The sequence below is a fragment of the Magallana gigas genome, chromosome 7 (genome assembly GCF_963853765.1).
Source record: "Magallana gigas chromosome 7, xbMagGiga1.1, whole genome shotgun sequence".
NCBI classification, from domain to species: domain Eukaryota; kingdom Metazoa; phylum Mollusca; class Bivalvia; order Ostreida; family Ostreidae; genus Magallana; species Magallana gigas.
The window spans coordinates 32,175,691-32,194,920 of record NC_088859.1 but is presented as its reverse complement, the minus strand read 5'-3'; the positions used below and the strand labels follow the sequence as shown (position 1 = coordinate 32,194,920).

Below are 19,230 nucleotides of genomic sequence, written 5' to 3'. Positions count from 1 at the left end.
ATGTGTGGCCTTTCTATTATGTAAACTATGATACTATTAACACCCTCCCCCTTTAAATTTATTTTGAATGTGTTGAATGTATAAATGTATATTCATATTTCGATGTTGTAATTTCACACTTAACGTTATAGAAAGATATTGGCCTCCCACTGATATAATCAGTGATATAATCGATACATCGTCAGAATCCAACGGCTGTTACATGTATCCACTTATACGTATTTTTTTCATTTTAAACAAAATTTTATTCAACATATACGTATTTAATGGGATTGTGTTGTAGACACAGCCTATTTTAGATTTCTTCTTGCATTAATGTCAAAATTAATTCACTGTTTCAAATCTTGACAAGCAAAATATAAACGGGGAAAAGTCAAATCATTAATCATCAATTTTATCTATATGATACTTTTAATATATCTTGGTAGTCTGACACTAAACGTTGCCTCTAGTGATTGTCTCCTTTAGTCAGTTTGTTAAAAAAATTTAAATTATATCATACAGCATAAAAAATCGCCGATACTATATCAAAGAAAATTCGTTTCTGTGTATGAATAAATCTGATGCTGCATTTTAGCAATGAATATGAACGTCATATGTTTCCTATATTATAATTCATCAACATTCATTGTTTTTTAATATAAAGGAAACCTACCCTTATGAATAAATTTAATTCAGTCTTTTTAAAGCTTTTATTTCAATATTTACCCCCATGTTTAACTTCATTTCATCACTTATACGCAAAAGACACAAATTTTTGTATAATTGTTAGTTACTAATATAGGGCGCTATTCGGCATCGATACTATTTTAAAAAATTATAAAGTACGAAAACACAGTTTGAATATAGCCGAACCGAATGAACCATGGTTCAATCTATCTAACGCGCACCTCTTTTACCCACAATTCAGTGCTTCCGAATTCCAGTGAATTTCCTGTCAACAGACAACGTTTAAGAAAAATGTAAATATGAAATTTTACAGTTATTCAATTTTCATTTGCAATATCTTCCTATCAGTTTCAAAAAAACGAAATTATGGACCGTTGTTTTAAATATCAGAATTAATCAAATAACTTGAATTGATATGGATAGGAAATGTTTTATCATATGAAAATATTTTTCGAGCTATAGACATTGCTATGGTATTGGAAACAGGACGACACAATCATGATAATTATCACAAGTAGATATTTTAGCCATAGCTAGAATTTTGTTTACTTAAGGAGAAAAAAAGCCTTTCATATCCTACATTACTCAGGTTAATAATCACAGAAGACACATTGACACAACTACATGATACAGTTGATAAAGAAAAATGATTTACTCAATATATTTTTACTAGGAGTGGAAGAGTACCTACAGCAAGTGGCAGCCGACCAAGGACGGGGGCAAGGCCCCCAGGGACAGCAGGTATGAGAAATCAGAGTGTTAAATCAGAGGCATAAGAAACAGAGATTGGCAACTCCGCCATTAGCATATTTTTTGTTGAAAAATGGTACGGGACCAACCTTACCATGCTTACTTTGAGAACTACATTTTAGCGAACTGATATAATGATCTTAAACCAAAAGTATATTGTTTTAAGGATCAAAGATCTGATTTTAATTGTAACTTTAATGAACTAGCATGTTGAACTGAAAGTTGGATATTGTCTGTTTATCTATGTAAACTTATTTAAATTGTATTGTTTTTATAGCACCAGGACTACAGCCTGGTACTGCAACTCGCCTTACAACTGCAATGGTAAGTTTTTCAATTATTAGATAAAATGCAGACAACCCTTGTGATATTGGGCCCCATGTATTTTGATAACTGTGTACTTTTTAAATTCAATTGAATTGAAAGATAGAAATTCCTTTTCTGTAGAACCCAGGTACAGCTCGTCCTGGAACTAGAGGTGGCCAGACAGGAGGGGGTGTTGGTATGTCAATTAGCTTAAAACTTAATGATTGTGAACTAAGGGCCTTTTTATGATGAAAAAAAAATACATTCATTGACTATTATCTCGCTTTAAATTTTTTTCTAGTGGCTCTTTGCATCCATATTTAATTGTATACCAGTAATTAGTTTTGATATGAAAATTGACATAATAAGAGAGACATAAAAACAAAATATTTTTCAGCATTGTCATCTCAGATCACTGTGGTTGACAGGCCAATGACACAGCAAGGTTTAGGTGGAATGAAGACAGGAGTAAAAGGTATCGGTGCTCTTTACTTCCTCTTTTGTCAAACCATTTTATTTTCTATGTTTTGTGTAAATGAAATGTTGAAGTTTTTGTTGGTCATGTTTTAATGAAATAATCTGGTATGTTTATTATTAAACAGGTTCACAAAGAATGGTCCAGGACAAAACTTATTACCTGGGTCTTATCAGGTATTCATAACCCTTTATATATACTTGCACATGCCTCTATCACTGCACTTTTAACACCCTCCTCCCCCAATTAACTTTCCTGTTCAATTTTATTACATTGAATCTATCTCGTTATTCTACATTTATTTTCTATTACACAGAGGGAAACTAAATGATTTAAATGCTGAAAATGCTAGACTAAAGAAAGAGATAGAAAATTCCTCCGAAGAGAATTCATCATTTCTTACATATGAGAAAAGGTAGGTTGAAAATTTCTTTAAAAGGGATTTTTTTGCAAGTTTATTTTCTTCAGCAAAGTTTTAACATTTCAACTTTATACAGTGTATCATTCTCATTGACAATTTGACATTATATTTTTAGAGCTGAATCACTGGCTAGCGAAATAAGAGATTTACAAGGGGAACTAGGAGATTACAACACAGTAAGCCGGAGATGATGGAGTATTTTTTAAAAAGTCTTTAGTATTGAATAGTTTTCAAAAGACACTGAGTGCATGTACCTGTAACATGGCATTAAACACACACCAACATATGTTTTTTTTTTTCAGCTTGTAGACAAACTAACTACAGATGAAGATATTCAAGATGTGGAATTTGACTTGAATGATGTAAGTGATTGGTTTTAAACAAAATATCTCATACATATCTATTTTATTATCAAACAACATTACCTGAATTTACTTTATTTTTGCTAAAATTTACAGCTCAGAGCCAACAATGAAAGAGAGGCAAAGAAAATTGAGGATTTGTTTGAAGTAAAGAAAGAGTAAGTTTTATTGTTGAAGCAGTAATGATATTTTTTATCTCATCTTGTTAAAATCATCTTTATTCTCAATGACATCTTATACATGTATAATTTTATCATTGATAGGAAAGAAGATAGAATTCGACAGTTAGAAACAGAATTGGACCAAGAAAAGCGCATGGCAGATAACTTGGTTAATGATATGGTATGTATTTAATATGTATTACCTATGTTATAGCCAAAAGACTAAAACCAAACTGTGTTTGCTTGTACATTTGTATTTTCTAAGTACACAAGAATTCCCAAAAAATATCTAACTTTATCTAATTCTTTTTCTTTTCTAGGACCCGGACATGAGGCAGAAATACTTTGCTCTGAAGGACATGAATGAACATATGTTAAGACAGCTGGAAAAATCGCAACAAGAGTTAGATGTACTCAACTCAAAAATAGGAAACCTTCAAGAGGTACTCATTTGATCCATTTCTTAGATTTAAAAAGAATTTGTTTTCATAAATTTTTTATTTTAAAGTCTGTAAAAACATTAGGAGAGAACACCAAAAGAAAGGAGAAAGAATTACAAATTTTAGTATAAAATGATTAACATTTAGATTTTAACAAATGTGATGAAAATACCACAGAAAGTGAAAAATTTATATTTTTTCAGGAACTGTCAATGTCTCAAGTTAAACAAGAAGCAGGTATGTGATTTTCATTTTTCTGTTAAGAGATATTGGGACTTAATTATTGATGAGCTTAGAAATTGATTTTGTTCACTGTCTGTAAAATGGATTGAATATGATTACAGTGAGGCTGTATGACCAGATTAATGACCTGGAGATCCAGAGAGATAATTACCTGGAGGAGACCAGGAACAAACAGTCCCCTGCTGAAGAGAGGGAGAGGCTGCTGAAACAAGTCAAGGAAGATAACCAGGAAATTGCCAGCTTGGAAAGACAGTGAGTTATCTCCCTTCAACATGTTGCATGTAAATTTTCTTTTCCCAAAATTATTTGAGTAATATTTAATATAACTTAAGTCTTTTTGAAATAAATGACAAGTTGTCAATGCATGTACCTATTTCTGTGGACCAAAAAAATGAAAAAATCTGGGCTGCATTTTACAAAAGGACTTACGACAAAGTCGTAAATATTTACAGCCTCGTAAAATGATCTTTAAAGAACAAAATTGACATAAAACCATTTGTTTATAAATATTTCAATTCCCATAATTATATTTTCCAGCCATAAGAATAATTCATTGATTAGTTGGTGTTTAATTAGCATTCATTAATTTGGTCGTAAGTCGTAAGTTCTTTTGTAAAACGCAGCCCTGAATTTTAAAAGGAGGTATTAAATGTTTAATCATCATTGCTAAAATTTGAAATTGATTTTGAAGGACTAATGAACTAAAGGAGAAGATAGAAAATATTGAAGAAGAGATAAGGCAACTTGACCTCGATATTGAAGAAAATCAAGGTAAATTCAATGGAGTAAAGGGAAACTAATGGTGAAAACATTATTTAAAGAAAGTGAAATGTATTAACTGTTTGATACAATTTAAACTGAAAAGTTTAACAGTGCATTATATTAGATCTTGGATATAATAAAAAATTCTAATCAATAATGTTACGTGTCAAGGGGAGAGAAATCAGAAGTACAAGGAGTTAAAGAAAAGAGAAGAAACTATTGATGGTAAGTTCTAAACTTGTATTTAAGATTTTAATCTCAAATATGGTTTAGCATTTTTCAAGAGACAAATGTATAAACATTTTGATATTTATTTCTTTATTTTTAAATAGAATTCCTTAATAACTTTGAGGAGTCAAAAGTGCAAGAAATGGTAAGTTTTAAATATACATGTATGTTCTAAGAATCAGCTATATATGATGTCAAGAAAGCTTTAAATATCATTTTTAAGTTATCTGAAAGATTAGAAGTCATTAAAATTTGTTTATTTTCTATCATCTAGGAAAAACTCAAACAAACAGAACAGAATATTGTATCCCTACTTGAGCATACAAGCCGAGTAAGTATTATTACCAACAATTATTTCGAAAAGTATTTAAAAAAGCTGATAAAAAACTATGCATTGTATTTAACTTGGTTCTTTGATTACCGTATCTTTTGGCTATTGACTTGCCATGAAAGAGCTAGTTTATGCACTTGCACGTGTGTAAGTTGAGTACCTAGTAAGTTACCAACCAAATAGGTTTGAACTTTTGTTAGGTTTGAACTTGTGTTTAAACCTAGTACTGTATATAATATATACAATAAAATATGTTCAAACCACTCTGCTGTATTTGTAGAACATGAGTCGATTCACTGCTCTACCCACTCCCCAGGAGTTGGGTACCATGAAAGAAGATCTGGAGTTTAAGACTGGTGAAATGAAGAAGTCCGAACAAACTACTGTAGGACTAGCAGCAGGTATGATTCATCCAAAAGCAAAGTTCCTGTATCTTAACACACTTCCATTGTAAGTGTCAGATAAAATGATGAATGCTTTGTTACAGAGAGTGACAAACTGCAGTCAGATCTACAGAAAGTGGAACAGCTGGAAGAGAAGATTAACACAGAATTGGTGATGCTCAAGGAGAAGACAGCCACAATGGAAAAAGAGCTAGAAATCTATTCTGACCTCAGCTCACTGAAAGAGGAGGCTGAGAAAAAGAGGAGGGTGGGTGTTTGACAGGGTTTTATTAATGAAATTTTACTATTTAAACATTGTTTAATATATACTCATCTCTTTCATGTTTAGCTAAAATACTTCTTTTCAAAGATAATACATGTATTTCTGAAAGGGTGTTTTGTCTCACTTTTTGCAGGTTCAGATCATATTCTTTCTGTAAATCTCTACCTTTAGGTATTGGCTCACAGTTTTTTCATTGTTTCAATGTCAATCTTTTTATAGAAACTGATGGATGACAGAGTGAGCTTGCAGAGAAGGAGAGACACATTCAAGAAGACCATGCAACAACTGACTAGTAAATACGAGGGCATGAAGGCACAGCTGAATGAAAATGAAACATTTGTACAGGTTTGAACTTTTACATTAGTCTGAGAGTTGTTTATCATTTTAAGCCCAATATGCAGCTTTTTGTTTGAGTTTAATAATTAAGCATCCATATTTTTTGCGTTGTAGTATTTTCCCTTACACATAGACAGATTTATGAGAGTATTTTAATGACAGATTTTAAGTCACTTCAAAATGGTCCAAAAATTTAACCATTTTATCTGAATTTTGACAGCTTGGCAATTTGGAGAAGAAATGGCAACACCATGAACAGAATAACTTTGTGATGAAAGAATGTATCCTTTATTTTCTGAAAACATCAATAATGGTTCATGTATCATGTTAACTAGTTATTCTACTGCAAGAGAATTAATGAAAACAATTATATTTTTGTTTTGGTATGTTTTTGCCTTAACTTAATTGTCAGTTATCAACACCAAAACCATGGAGTGTGACTACAGGGCCATATCAAAGCGAGTTTCATCCGTTATTTCCGACTTCAACACCATACTGCAGAAACAGATGGCAGGAAAAACCAGCATGTAGAGAGACATTTAATATAGACATAAAGTAGATCTGTCATTGACGCTGTGATTATTTGTATTTATTGAATAAATCCGTCCATTTATTATACTTGTATCCTTTCATTTGTGTTACAACTTAGAGGAGTTGTTGTTCTTAGAGAGTTGTCTTTCTTGGTAGCACTCTCCAGTTGTATTTGTTTACATCAGAACATGTGCAAGTTAACTGGTTGTATGGGCTACAATTAATCGGAAAGGTAGAATCGAATTATATACAACTGGGATTTCAGATATTGCACAGGAATTACAAAATGGCAGTGGTTTTGGAAAATGAACAAGGAGCATTAATTGATCATGCATTAGCACTTAAACGAGTTTACTGCCATGTTAACACTGATGCACATATTAAGCATCAGTCATATGTGATGAAAACAGACTTGTTTGAAATAAATGAACCTTTCAAGATGGACTCGGAAGTTTTAGCAGAAAAAACTGCTGAAGAAAGAGGAATAGTACAAAGAAAGAGAAAGGTATTTATGTAAATGTAGAATATTTAAGACAAAATTGATTTATATGTTGATTACATATTTTAAAAACTTAACTGAAAATATTTTATTGGAAGTAAGTATTTGGAAATGTCAATACAAACAAAAAGATATGAGCAATTTCTAGTTAGATGTCAATTTAATCCTTAACGAGGCCGGGTCTAATTTTTTCTTCCCTAGATTTTTGAATGAAATTTTCATATTTTCGTAATATACATGCATGCAATACAGACACTATTTTACATTGTATAATAACTGGTATAGTCTGTCCCAAGATAGTTATGCAGCACATTTGGCTGATTTTTGATAAAATTACACATACCTTTGAAAGAGCTGCAAATATTGAAATGGATGAAAGGAAAAATTTCTGAGATATATTTTCCTAATTGATGCAAATTTCTTACAATGATTTATAATGTGGAATGTTTACATCTTTGTCCATCCGGAATCCACTCTGAATACCTTGCAAAATTTGCCAACATTATCATCCGGGTCTGCTTCAAAACAAAATCCCCATAGACATCACATTTTTTAGCCATGTATATACATGTATAATTGAAACCTGATAAACTAAAGCCTAAAGGGGTTCAATGGAAAAATCTTTTTCATACTTTTGAATGAACATCCTTTGAACTATAACATATTTATAAATATCGAGTAATTAAGCAAAATGTGAATCAAGGATATCTTGGGAATGACAATAGCAATTAACTTTTTGATAGAATTTCTTGAATCTGCATGCTTGTGCTACTATAAAAGTGTTTGAAAAATTAAACTAAAAGTACACACTTGTGTAATTAAGTCAAGATCAACATGATTTGTAAATACTGCTGGATTAGTGACAATTTAATGATTGCAGTTACCAACCGCAAATTGAGACTGTTTTCATATTTGATTTAACAGAGAAAAAGAAAATCTGAGTTGAACATTGGTGAAGTGGAAGCACAGCAATACCATTCAGGAATCATAAAGAAAGTCACAAATGTCCACAAAGATCTGATTTCAAAAGCAATTAAAGTTGGTTGCATTCAGGATAAAAAGGAATATAATGGATCATCATCATCAATAAAAACTGTAGAAAATAAGAGTGTTTGTGCGGAAGGTTCATCAGCAGGTCAGTTCATCAAGGTAGACAATAATATGCTGGCAAGACAGGCAGCTAACATTAGAGTTGGAGATACATCGCTTACAGATGTCTGTCAAACATTGGCTCCTCCCACCAACTCCAAATCAGCAATCAGATTAGAAATGTCCACACACTGTAAGTCGGCAAAGTTGAATTTCATGTTTTTGTTTTTGATATTCTGTTTTTTAATTATCAATAGTGACATTTGGTGTTTATTCCAAAAAAGAATGAGACTGTTAGAGTTTTTCTTGAAATATACATACATTAAATAATTGATTGTCTTGCGGTACATTCATACCACTCTTTATTTTCCAGTGAAGCTGTCAGAGTGTGTAAATAGGGTCTGTAGCAACGACTGGAGCAGACCAAGACTATGTCAGGTAGACTCAGAGACATACATCATTCCCAATAACTCAACCTTCCTTCTCTCAGACTTTAGACATCACAAAAATATGTATCCCAGAACTAGTGAGTAAATGTCATTACAGGTAATCTATAATTGTGGAATAGTCATATTTGAAAAACAAAGTCAAAAATCAAAAAACAAAATCAAAAAACTTTCCTACTACATGTACTAGAAATAAAAAATTACAATGTTGATCGTTTTCTCTATTTAGATATGGAAAAGTATGATTTGATTGTACTAGACCCACCATGGCAGAACAAATCAGTGAAGAGGAAGAAAATGTACTAAGTACTTTTCCTAATATTCGTGTAGTGAAATGAACGGTATTGCACTGTTAGCGTTAAGTTTGCTGCTTGTTTAATGTCTTGTGTACACAGAGAAAAGAAACATACAGGCATGTATATATTCTCTGCATGTATTATGGATTTCACTTAACGTTACAAATTATCGGTAAAATTTGTGAAGTGACCTTGTATCAAATCTAGGTGAAAGGTCAAGGTCATTGCAGAACTATGTCTGAATTCTTGTCAGGGACCATGTTTTCTTGCCTTTAGCACAATCTGGCTAATACATTACCAAAAGAGTGCCTTTGGATATAAACTTTGCCCTGATCTTGAGCAAGATTTTTAGGTCAAGGTCATATGAGATCTCAGAGAGATCCATGTCTGTTCCAGATTTTCTGTTCTCTTGGCCCAATCTGGCTCAGGCTTCATCCAAAAAGAGCTCACAGGTTAAGAACCTGTTGTGATCTTGAACCAAATTTCTTAGGCAACGTTCAAGGTCATAGAAGATCTATGAAATCCATGCTGGACCATATTTTCTCTGACTAATTTAGTTCACACTTCACCCGAACTTTTTTGAAAATGAAGTATTTACAATGATTTTTATTCACTTTTTGATATAAAATCTTAGATCATAGTATATCTACAAATTCTTAGTCCAGAGTGTTTTTTTTCTCTATTTAATCCTTACACTTAGTACTTGTGAGTAAAGATAATCAAAAGTTAGGGTCAACCCACAGTCTTTTAAAATGTTTTTCATTCTATATATTCATTACTGAGGCAGGGCTCTTTTGGATGGGCACCATCTCAATGATGTTTAATTATAATTATTACAATAACTATTTTAATTGTTTTGACATCATTCAGGTATGGGAGTCTGAAGGATGAGGACTTGTTGGACATCAGTATGGAGGATCTGGCTGCCCCAGGGTGTGTGGTAGTTGTATGGGTGACCAATCGCATGAAACATATCAAGTTTGTCAAAGACACCCTCTTCCCTCGGTGGTCAGTGACCTGTGTGGCTGAGTGGCAGTGGCTCAAGGTCGGTTTGTACTACAAGAGGGTTCTGCTTAATCTGATGGTCAATTTGTCAGAGAAAAAATATCAATTTAACCCATTACATGTATTAGATTGACTGATTTAGCGTTTTGTGGTCTTTGATTTTGATATGTGCCAGTATTTATTGGCCAAATTATTTAATTTCAAAATAGAATTTATATGGTCAGAGGAAAATAAACCTAGATAAAATTTGTATTTAAAAGTAGATAATACATGTATATTTCAGGATCACTGCTCATCTCATTGAAATTCTCATTATTTGAAAATAATTGCCAGTAATGCATGCACACCAGAGTTGCTTTCTTGATGAAACACTATATAACTTGTATTGACTTACAAAATTACAATATGTAAATCATAAGAAACACCTGTTATTTTTGGTTGAATGGTAATTCAAGGACCAGGCCATAGTGTCTGAAAATTTTTGGTGTAATTCAATTATGTTCAATAATTTAACATTACGTCAACACAGATATCTGCCCAATACCGGTAAATGAGTTTTAACTTTTTTAGTTGAAAAACTCTGAGTTTATCATATACAGTACATGTACTATGAATGTCAACATGTAAGTGAAACAGTATATTTTCATTTTTCAATAGATTACCAAGTATGGTGAAATGACACAAGATGTAAACTCAGACCACAAAAAGCCCTATGAAATGATTCTAATTGGACGTTATAATGAATTTAAACCATCTTACAAAGAATGGACAGCCCCCAGCCCTACTAATAAAACAAAACAGGAAAAGGAATGTTATAAAATCCCTGCTTGTGATGGGAAATCAGGTATAACTGATTTGTGCGGAGAAGGAATTTCAAATGATGAAGATCCATGTGAAGCAATTGGTGCAACTGGAAATAAAAAGAAAGAATTAGGATCCATCCCAGAGAATTATGTGATCATCAGTGTGCCGTGTGCCCTGCACTCTAACAAGCCCCAACTCATTGGTAAGTAAAACACTGACCTGTCAAGTGGTAGGAATAGTGATTTTGGTATCATTCAAGACAGCTACAATATTTGATGGAGATGTAGAGTCAATGTAAAAATATTTCAGTCAAGACAAACACTGTAAAATAATGCCAGTGTAAAATAACACCAAATTACTGTAAAATAACACCAAATTACTGTAAAATATCTTTTATTTGCTGTGATCATGATTTGCCAGAACAATTTATTTTTTTTTTTGCAATATAAAGTCTTCGTTTAAAAGTTGAAACAAATAAAGGCATTAAAAGAATGGTTTATGGCAAAAAAATATTTGTAACTACAAGGTTCTTGATAAGCCTCACAAATTTTTCTGGCTCTCAAATAAAAGCTCAATTACAGTATATATATATATTTATTTTTAAATATTGAATTGATACCTATTTGATATTTGTAATTCTTATAACTGCAGAGTTAAGAGTTACCACTGTTTTGCCTATTTTAGAGGTTCTGAAGAGATATTTGAAAGATGACCCTAGATGCCTGGAGTTGTTTGCAAGGAATTTGTGGCCAAATTGGACAAGCTGGGGAAATGAGGTTTGTACATCATGGCCAGTCAAGCAACTCTTCATCTTTTTTTTTAAATAAAGAAGTGGATTGCCTTCACATGCCCATTCTCTTGCACATTGTGGGTTACCCCATGACACCTTTACACTAACGCTGCAACGAATCATCTGCAGCAGGGTCATCCTTTATGATCTTGATGTCCAATCCTTGTATATACTTATTTGCGTAATAAAATATGGGTTAAATTGAATTGAATCCTTTATGTTGCATGTACATACCAAAAAAAAGATAAAACTACATGTAAAGATATGTGCAACGATCAGTATATCATGCATTTTAAAAGAAGATATCATTCTATAACAGTTCTTTATATTTTATAGGTTCTTCTTCATCAACACATAGACTTCTATGAATTAGGATAGGCAAAGAGTGGAAACCGGTAAGTGCAGGATATAACTTCTTTTTTTATAATTTTAAATCTGTCAGCCAAACCAGAAAATTCTGAACTCTTGAAAACTTGATCTCTTGAAGTTTTTTCATAGTTTTGTGGACTCCAGGTTTAATAATATGCCCAAAATGACTAAATTTCACAAGAAATGTAATTGGAATGAGTACACATAATAATTATTATGGTAAGAAATTAAAGTAGTTTCAAAGAAAATATAATTTCTAATTTTTGGGAGTTGATTTTAAATCAACTCTCCTATGCAGTTACTTAGGCAAACCGAAAGTGAAACTGTTTGGACCTAAGCACAAACTAACACCGCTGATAACATTTAGTCCTTGATAATAATGGATATATTCGATGTAATGTATCTAAAACATTGTTTTTCAAGGAAACTTTTTCATAGATACCTTGTAAATAGTCAAATTTTAAATGGTATGAACAATTTGGATATTTTTTTAGTCGTACATTGTATGTATTCCTACGCCAGAGTTCAATATACTGTAAATCTCCGACAAGCAGAGAGTCTCTCTTGCTTATCGTAGATTAATGGAGACAGCCTAGAGTTCAATATTGCTTAGATCTATACTATTTCTTTGAAATATCTATTACTGATACGTAGTTTGATGGCATTAATTCTTTGAATATTACGCAACATGATTCATATGGCGTTTTCGCGAAATTCTTGTCGGAGAATAATTCATTTATTTTAAAATGTGCATAATTCAAATACATGTAGGAAACTACTTGCCATGAAAAATAATTTATTGTTGATTCTAAAATAAATAATAATCGATAAAATCAACTCCCGTCAGTTCTTCAGTACATTGATTGATAATTAGAATGAAACAACAAGTATTTTTATACACGTATAGCAGTTTCGTATTTCTTATTCATTTTATAAAATGTAATTTGCTTCATTCATAGAGTAAGATTTTGTCAAGCAAAAAAGTAATACATTATTCCAATCTTTATTACATGATAACAATAAATAAAGTCACAGTATGTACAGGATTTTTATTCATACATTTTCTTTTAATTAGTAAGATTAAAAAGGAAACTCAAACAATAGTTTTCAATGAATAAAAATGAGAAGTGATAAAAATGAGTATATTTGTAATGATAACTAATAAGAAATATGGGTTTTTTCTGCATTGATCATTGCACAAATCACAGGGGGGATCATCAGCTATAAAGTTTGTTCAGTTTTCACATTTACGCAGTCAGCACTGCCCAACCTTTCTTTGCATTCAGGAACTCCTGAAATTAAAAAGAATGTTTGTTAAAACAAAGGCAAATAGTTTCAGTCTTATTCTCCATGATTTAAAGTTGATTTATAATAACAAATTTTAGGGTTCATTGCATTATGATCTGCATCTTGATAGATATATGCCCTAGCCAACAGAGCATTCTTTAGTACATAATACCCTGACCTATGGCGTTATTAAGTACTAATGTTTGTATTTAATATTTTCTGACTGGTTGGAGCAGTTGCATCAATGAGATTATGAAAGCAATTTTAGTACATGTATTTGGATGTTGAAATAAATTGATTGCCATCATTCTACCTGAAACTGTTTGTTGATCTCTTGTTCTATGGTCATTGGGTGCCTAAATGTATTCCACCAGAGGCTGATGTACTGCAAAAGATAGATATTTTATGTAATAATTGTTAGTACAGCAAATCTTGTATAAATTAAGATGCTTTTAGAAATGAGTGATTTGCACATATTTTGCTGAAGGATTTGGATCTTTCTGTCCAACACTAGTTTGAAGGTCATTTTCCCTAAAAGAGAGAGAGAGATATATATATTACATTTATGAAATATATACTCACATCTGTCATTTCTGAGTAACAACTTCTACAGACTGACTTAGCAGCCCCAGTCTCATCGGCCTCACAAGTACAGACTTGGCATTGGGAGGGTAAAGAGGATTTAGCGATGCGGTTACTGATGGTGTCAATGGCCATTTTCTGGTGGCGGACTTTCTTTAGGGAAAGTGAGCTGGAATCAAAGATTGAGCCATTGGACAGTAGGGCCAGGTGTGAGCAGGTATCCACTGAATAACCCATGTTCTCACGGCTCTGGTCATTAGAGTTCTGAAGGACATATTTCCTTCTGCTGTCTATTCCTGTAATTAGATAATGTACATTTCAAACTGCCCAATCCCTGATACCATGACAATTTATTTTAAAATCCCAAAAGACCCTCCAACTTTTTCATTAATTAAGAACTGGAAGCATACACACCCAAGATTTTCTGTTTTGGAATTTTGTTTCCAAGCATGAATTCCTGGTCTCTCAGAATGTGGAATTGAATGTTTCTGGCCTGCAGAGTGTGTCTAACTTGTTGGTACTGAATGGTTTTGAGATCAGAGCAACCTCCACATTGCAAAAGAATAATGTTCTTGACAACACCGGCACGGAATGGATAATTGGCAGCCTGGAGGATAGCATCTAATGTGTCTGTCTTGTAGCTAGTAAAGGTGAGACTTTCTACACCCTTGACAAAATTGGTGGCATCATTGAGTAACTGGCCATCCATTGTATGACTGTGTGATCCCTTCTTGTTAAACCCAATCAATCCATATTTGTTGTTTGAAATACCTAAAAATAATGGCAAAGACATAGTCAGTCTATAGTTACAGAATCCATAAAAGCCTTTGAGATTTTTCTTCAGGTATTGAGAGAGAACATACCAGCTTTAGTGAGTTCTTGTTCAACTTCATAGACTAGAGAGCCAAGGTGTTTGGTTGTCTCCTTATTGCATGGTTTCTCCTCCACAATGAAGATTGTGTCTGCTGACGAAATAGGCTGGTAGTCATCACTCCTTGAAGAAATCCTAATGGTCTCACCAGCCTCGAAACTCTCAGCATTGGGGGCAACACACTGAACTGTAACAAAATAGGGAGAAAATGTAACAGAGGTTGTATGGTATAAATCCACACTATTTGCAATGAAGAAAAAATGAGGATGAAAACATGCTAGAAACATACCACATTCTTTAGGAGGAGGCAGATATACACCCTGTTGACGACACTGATGAAGATAGAATCTGGAGGCAGCACACATATCATCTCGGTTCAAGCACATCTCAAAAGCTTTGTCTGGATTAACCTAAATGAAATAAATATCAAATAGTAAATCAATTTTTCTGTAGTTTATTATTCTAGTTCAATACCACTGCACTTTTCATCGGTCATGATCATGAACACTTACCTGTCTGAAGCATGGCCTGAGCACCGAGTCGGTTGACTTGAGGACTTCAGCACATTTGATGTACTTGAAATCACTCTCATCCTGGATGATGTCCACAGCATTGTTTCCATTGGGCCTGCATTTCTTGCTGACTTCCCAACTGTTGTAGAAGCTGTCCTCATTTTTGACAATCTTGTTGTCACCTGTTGTCAGTTCATCGTACTGCTCATTGTTGTAGGTTCCAAGTATACCTGCCAATTTTCCAAAGTACCAGCCACTGACTTCAATTGTGAAAACGTTGCTTGGGAGGTCCCCGGTTATGATCAGACCACGTCCGGTATCTAGTTTGATCCAGTTTCCTACTCTCTCCAGGCTCAGCTTGTGTGACATGTATGGGAATTCATGGGGCTTGCCATCAATCTTTACCTATAAACAAGATGATAATGAATAAATAGAATACACCCTTTTTTTGTTACTCGTGGCTATAAGTAGCTTGATGTATTTTGAATACAGTGTACTCTAAGGACAGAGTAGAGGACTTACAGTGAAATCTGGGAAGATTTCAATGGTTTTTCCTTCTGCAAGAACCAGGAGATTATCCATGATGTTCTCGTTTGGCTTGTAGTTCATGATGACTGTGAAGTTGTTGTCAACCAGGTCACGAGTCAAGACAAAGCTGCAGTCTCCAGAAAAGTCAAACTTCTTTCTGTCAAATGTGATAAAATGCCTGTTACCAGCCACATAGGCATACCCTTTGAATGGTGGAATCCAGTCGATGGGGTGCAGACTTGCCGGTCTGACTCTGTAGTAAATGTCCCATAGGTTGAAGTCTGAGTCAGGGATAACAGTCTGGACTTTGCCTGCGAAGTCTTTCATGACATTCATGAATTTTGTGACTGGTATCTTTGGTAGACGATCTAGGGTTTCCATTCCAGTGGGCATGTAAATTTCGACTTCAATGTTGCCATTCTCAGGGTCAAAAGCGATGACTCTGGATTTGTCCAATCCCAGAATCTTCATTTCAGCAATGTCCTCAACTATAAATTTCTTGATGTCACTATGCATTTGAGTTGCGATGTCCATGAGTTGCTTCTTGATGGACAGGAACTCAAATCCAGTGGACAGCTATAAATAAAAGAAAACATATTCTTAGTAAAATTGCTAGGTAATAAGAACAGGTATGCTGAAAAATAAACAAAATAATTGTTTTGATAATATATTGCAGTGGGAGTAAGGGATGTAACTGACGTAAAATACATAGTAAGATGATTATCTACTTACCTCTTCATAAATTTCCGTTATGAGTATTTTGAATTTGACAAAGTCTTTGTCCTGATTGAGTTCCTCGTACTTGCTTTGCACAACCGAAGTCACCTTTGTAACTACATCATTGTAGGGCTTCATAGGTTCGACATTCTTTACTGCAGATTTAACATTTTTAACAACCATGCTATACTCTGGCATGACTGGAAGTCTCTGAGATATTTGTTGCTGCATTTTTATGATGTCGGGGTGCTGAAGGATCAAGTCCAGTTTTTCTGTAAAAGAGATACAGCTATGAAAATACATTGTATTAGATGTTTTTCTCATGAAAACCAACTTTTATTCATGTGCAAGAAAAGTTTGCAAGGTTCTTGAGATCAGTATTGTCTCCAATATTTCTCGCTGGGAACCAGGACAGAGTCCTTTATTGATTTGTCAAAAAACTAAAAACAAAGACTTGATACTATGAAAATATTGTTGCTTGCTGAAAACCATTTTATCCCAAATTGCAAAATAAAATCATTGCAAATGTAACTTTCTACTCCAAACAAAACTTTGAACAATTTTGTTGATGATCTTGGGTAGAATGTCATGTATAAAACAAACCATACCTGAGGCGATTGCCTTTGTCTTTTGGAGGAGTTCTTTGATCTTCCGCTGAAGCATGCGAATGTTTGCTTTGATGCTAGCTGTCATTGTGTCTACCTCCTTCATCATCATGCTGTGTACCTCTGTCTTGTATTCCTGTCCCACAAATAAAAATGACAAGAAATCATTATATGTAAACCTGGATCAAAATAAATTCAACTCCATTTAACCACTCACCATTGCCTTGTTGCTTGTTTATAATTATAAAGACCCTCATACCCTACCCTAGTTATGTTTGGTTATTTTAGTTCTGTTCTCACCTCAAATTTGGATGAAAGTTCATTGACTATCTTGGTGTATTCCTTTTCAAATGGATAAGTCTTGATATCATTGGATAGTTCAATGGCTTTTGTCTTCAGGTCACTGTATGTTGTCTGCATGGATCTCAGGGCTTTTTCATACTGTACACTAAAATAACAACAATATTAATCTTACCTTTTTATAATATATTTCTTTGATATTAACTTTCTTTGTAAAAAGGCATAAAAATCTTTAACTTGTTTTGAATACCTGGTAGATTATTGTAAATGTGTCATGTTTAGCTTGTACAATATTTGGCAGAAAATGATTTTTCCAATGATTTGAAGTACATGTAGTAGGTTTCTATGTGTTTTTTTTAAGTATATGCAAGGAATTTAGTGATGTACTTTCTACCAAAACCCCAAAATAGAATACAAATATAATGTATTGCATTTACAGTACTTCATGGCGCTTACATGAATTCTTGAGTGCAGTTGTTGAAGAACTGGCTCATATCCTCAAGATATAGATCATTGTCTCTCTTCATTTCTGTCAGTTTCTGCTTAAAGATTTTAAGTTCATCTTGGAAGTTATCAATTTCTTTAGCCAGAGCTTCAGCAAAAGGTTGAATCTCATCCATCAACTCCTTGCTAAATTTGGAGTCTTTTCCAGCCAGTTCATCAGCAATTTCAGTTCCCACTTCTAACAATGCAGCATTAGCTTCTGTGGCATCCTTCATCATTCTCTTGGCTGTAAATTCCTGAATGCCAAAGTTAAAACATGTTACATTGTACAATTTAAGCACAAAACTTTCAAAATTATCCAATGTAGAAAAAGACAAGTAATGTTTGTTTAGTGTAAGGTATGTTACCATGGCATCAGCAAACATTTCTGGTCTCCAGTTGATCTTTCCATGTAGGATTCTTGAGTCTTTGAGCTGGATGTTGATAAGTGATTCAGTGACCTGCTCAAAGTTACCAGTTCTGTAGAGCTCAACCTGAAGATCTTTCTTGGTTGGCAACTCTGCTTTCATGTGTAGGGCTGAGTTGGGGTTTTCTAATCAATGAAAACGTAACAGGAAAATATAAAAACATGGAACAGTTATTGTATTAAAGTTATTTAATTTTTCTTTATCATAAAAGTAAATATTTAGAATATGAACTATTTTATTCAAATGTTCATTTAAGTGTAGCCATTTTGAATAGTTTACCCGAGTCATATTTGGCTTTGATTTCAACACTTCGTTTGTTCTCATCCACTTTGACTATGAGGTTCTCAGAATGCCTGCCCTCGTCCAAACAGCCTACCGTTACCAGCAGGGGTGATGTAGATTCTACACGGCCAATGATACCCATAGATTTTCCTTTCGGATCATGCATCTAAAACATAAATTTCTTATTAAAACAGAGACAAAAACCGATATGAATTACCTTCCAGGTAAAATGTAATTAGAAACTGGGATGGGTGAACTCATCAGTGAATACTTACATAAAGACCAATCTTTCTCTGCAGTTTCTTGATCTCCATGAAGATATTCAAGTTCTCCGTCTTTCTTTGGTTGGTGAGATATTGAATGTTGGCACCAACTGTATCAATGTCATCAGACTGTCCGAGGTGTCCACTCAGAGTCATATCAAGGTTACTGTATCTCTGAGACATTCCTATAGCCCAGCTGTAGTTAGAGGACTGGGGTCCTGTAGACTTATCATCCAATCGGACTGACATTACTATGTTCCTATTCCTTTTTGGAGAGTAGGAAAACTCCACAGTGCTTTCAAATAATTTTGAAGTTTGCCGAGTGGATGTGCTGATAGTGTATTCCTGTAGAAATAGAAAGAGAAAAAATGATATTAAAAAGGACAAAAACAC

At 33.5% G+C, this 19,230-nt stretch overlaps 3 protein-coding genes across 5 annotated transcripts in view; 2 read left to right on the top strand and 1 right to left on the bottom strand.

Moving 5' to 3' along the window:
* Nucleotides 1–843: 843 nt before the first annotated feature.
* Nucleotides 844–6,768, top strand: LOC105333736 (intraflagellar transport protein 74 homolog). Its single transcript, XM_011436881.4, has 23 exons — nt 844–962; nt 1,343–1,410; nt 1,697–1,743; nt 1,867–1,921; nt 2,123–2,200; nt 2,328–2,376; nt 2,517–2,615; nt 2,737–2,797; nt 2,924–2,983; nt 3,080–3,141; nt 3,247–3,325; nt 3,465–3,587; nt 3,788–3,821; nt 3,929–4,079; nt 4,519–4,598; nt 4,761–4,814; nt 4,922–4,962; nt 5,092–5,148; nt 5,429–5,549; nt 5,636–5,799; nt 6,034–6,159; nt 6,371–6,431; nt 6,563–6,768. Exons 1-23 carry the CDS (start codon nt 859–861, stop codon nt 6,679–6,681), a joined length of 1,893 nt encoding a protein of 630 aa, XP_011435183.2. The 5' UTR covers nt 844–858; the 3' UTR covers nt 6,682–6,768.
* Nucleotides 6,769–6,843: 75 nt separating this feature from the next.
* Nucleotides 6,844–19,230, top strand: part of LOC105333744 (N(6)-adenine-specific methyltransferase METTL4) — a 34,416-nt gene continuing 22,029 nt past the window's right edge. For all 3 annotated transcript variants that reach the window (XR_010707845.1, XM_066066734.1, XM_066066733.1), the window contains exons 1-8: nt 6,844–7,186; nt 8,105–8,462; nt 8,643–8,795; nt 8,945–9,014; nt 9,882–10,056; nt 10,674–11,022; nt 11,505–11,596; nt 11,947–12,005. Coding sequence is in view for 2 of the 3 variants with exons in the window: in XM_066066734.1 (XP_065922806.1) it covers nt 6,968–7,186; nt 8,105–8,462; nt 8,643–8,795; nt 8,945–9,014; nt 9,882–10,056; nt 10,674–11,022; nt 11,505–11,596; nt 11,947–11,988 (1,458 nt within the window). In the remaining variant the exon portion in view is untranslated. The remainder of the gene's footprint in view (nt 7,187–8,104; nt 8,463–8,642; nt 8,796–8,944; nt 9,015–9,881; nt 10,057–10,673; nt 11,023–11,504; nt 11,597–11,946; nt 12,006–19,230) is intronic.
* Nucleotides 12,969–19,230, bottom strand: part of LOC105345576 (uncharacterized) — a 38,250-nt gene continuing 31,988 nt past the window's right edge. Inside the window, exons 22-36 of the mRNA XM_066066731.1 lie at nt 18,850–19,182; nt 18,572–18,740; nt 18,233–18,417; nt 17,838–18,121; nt 17,382–17,529; nt 17,085–17,217; nt 16,492–16,748; nt 15,754–16,335; nt 15,232–15,636; nt 15,009–15,129; nt 14,712–14,906; nt 14,263–14,619; nt 13,849–14,144; nt 13,580–13,651; nt 12,969–13,271 (exon numbers count right to left, since the gene is read on the bottom strand). Of these exons, the coding sequence (XP_065922803.1) occupies nt 13,227–13,271; nt 13,580–13,651; nt 13,849–14,144; nt 14,263–14,619; nt 14,712–14,906; nt 15,009–15,129; nt 15,232–15,636; nt 15,754–16,335; nt 16,492–16,748; nt 17,085–17,217; nt 17,382–17,529; nt 17,838–18,121; nt 18,233–18,417; nt 18,572–18,740; nt 18,850–19,182 (3,582 nt within the window). The 3' untranslated portion in view covers nt 12,969–13,226. The remainder of the gene's footprint in view (nt 13,272–13,579; nt 13,652–13,848; nt 14,145–14,262; nt 14,620–14,711; nt 14,907–15,008; nt 15,130–15,231; nt 15,637–15,753; nt 16,336–16,491; nt 16,749–17,084; nt 17,218–17,381; nt 17,530–17,837; nt 18,122–18,232; nt 18,418–18,571; nt 18,741–18,849; nt 19,183–19,230) is intronic.

Excerpts from the sequence above, each read along its gene's own strand:
- LOC105333736 (XM_011436881.4), top strand. The coding sequence starts at position 859 with ATGAACCATGGTTCAATCTATCTAACGCGCACCTCTTTTACCCACAAT. Across the intron at positions 5,550-5,635 it reads TACTGTAGGACTAGCAGCAG|AGAGTGACAAACTGCAGTCA; the intron begins GTATGATTCATC and ends GCTTTGTTACAG. Across the intron at positions 6,432-6,562 it reads TAACTTTGTGATGAAAGAAT|TTATCAACACCAAAACCATG; the intron begins GTATCCTTTATT and ends CTTAATTGTCAG.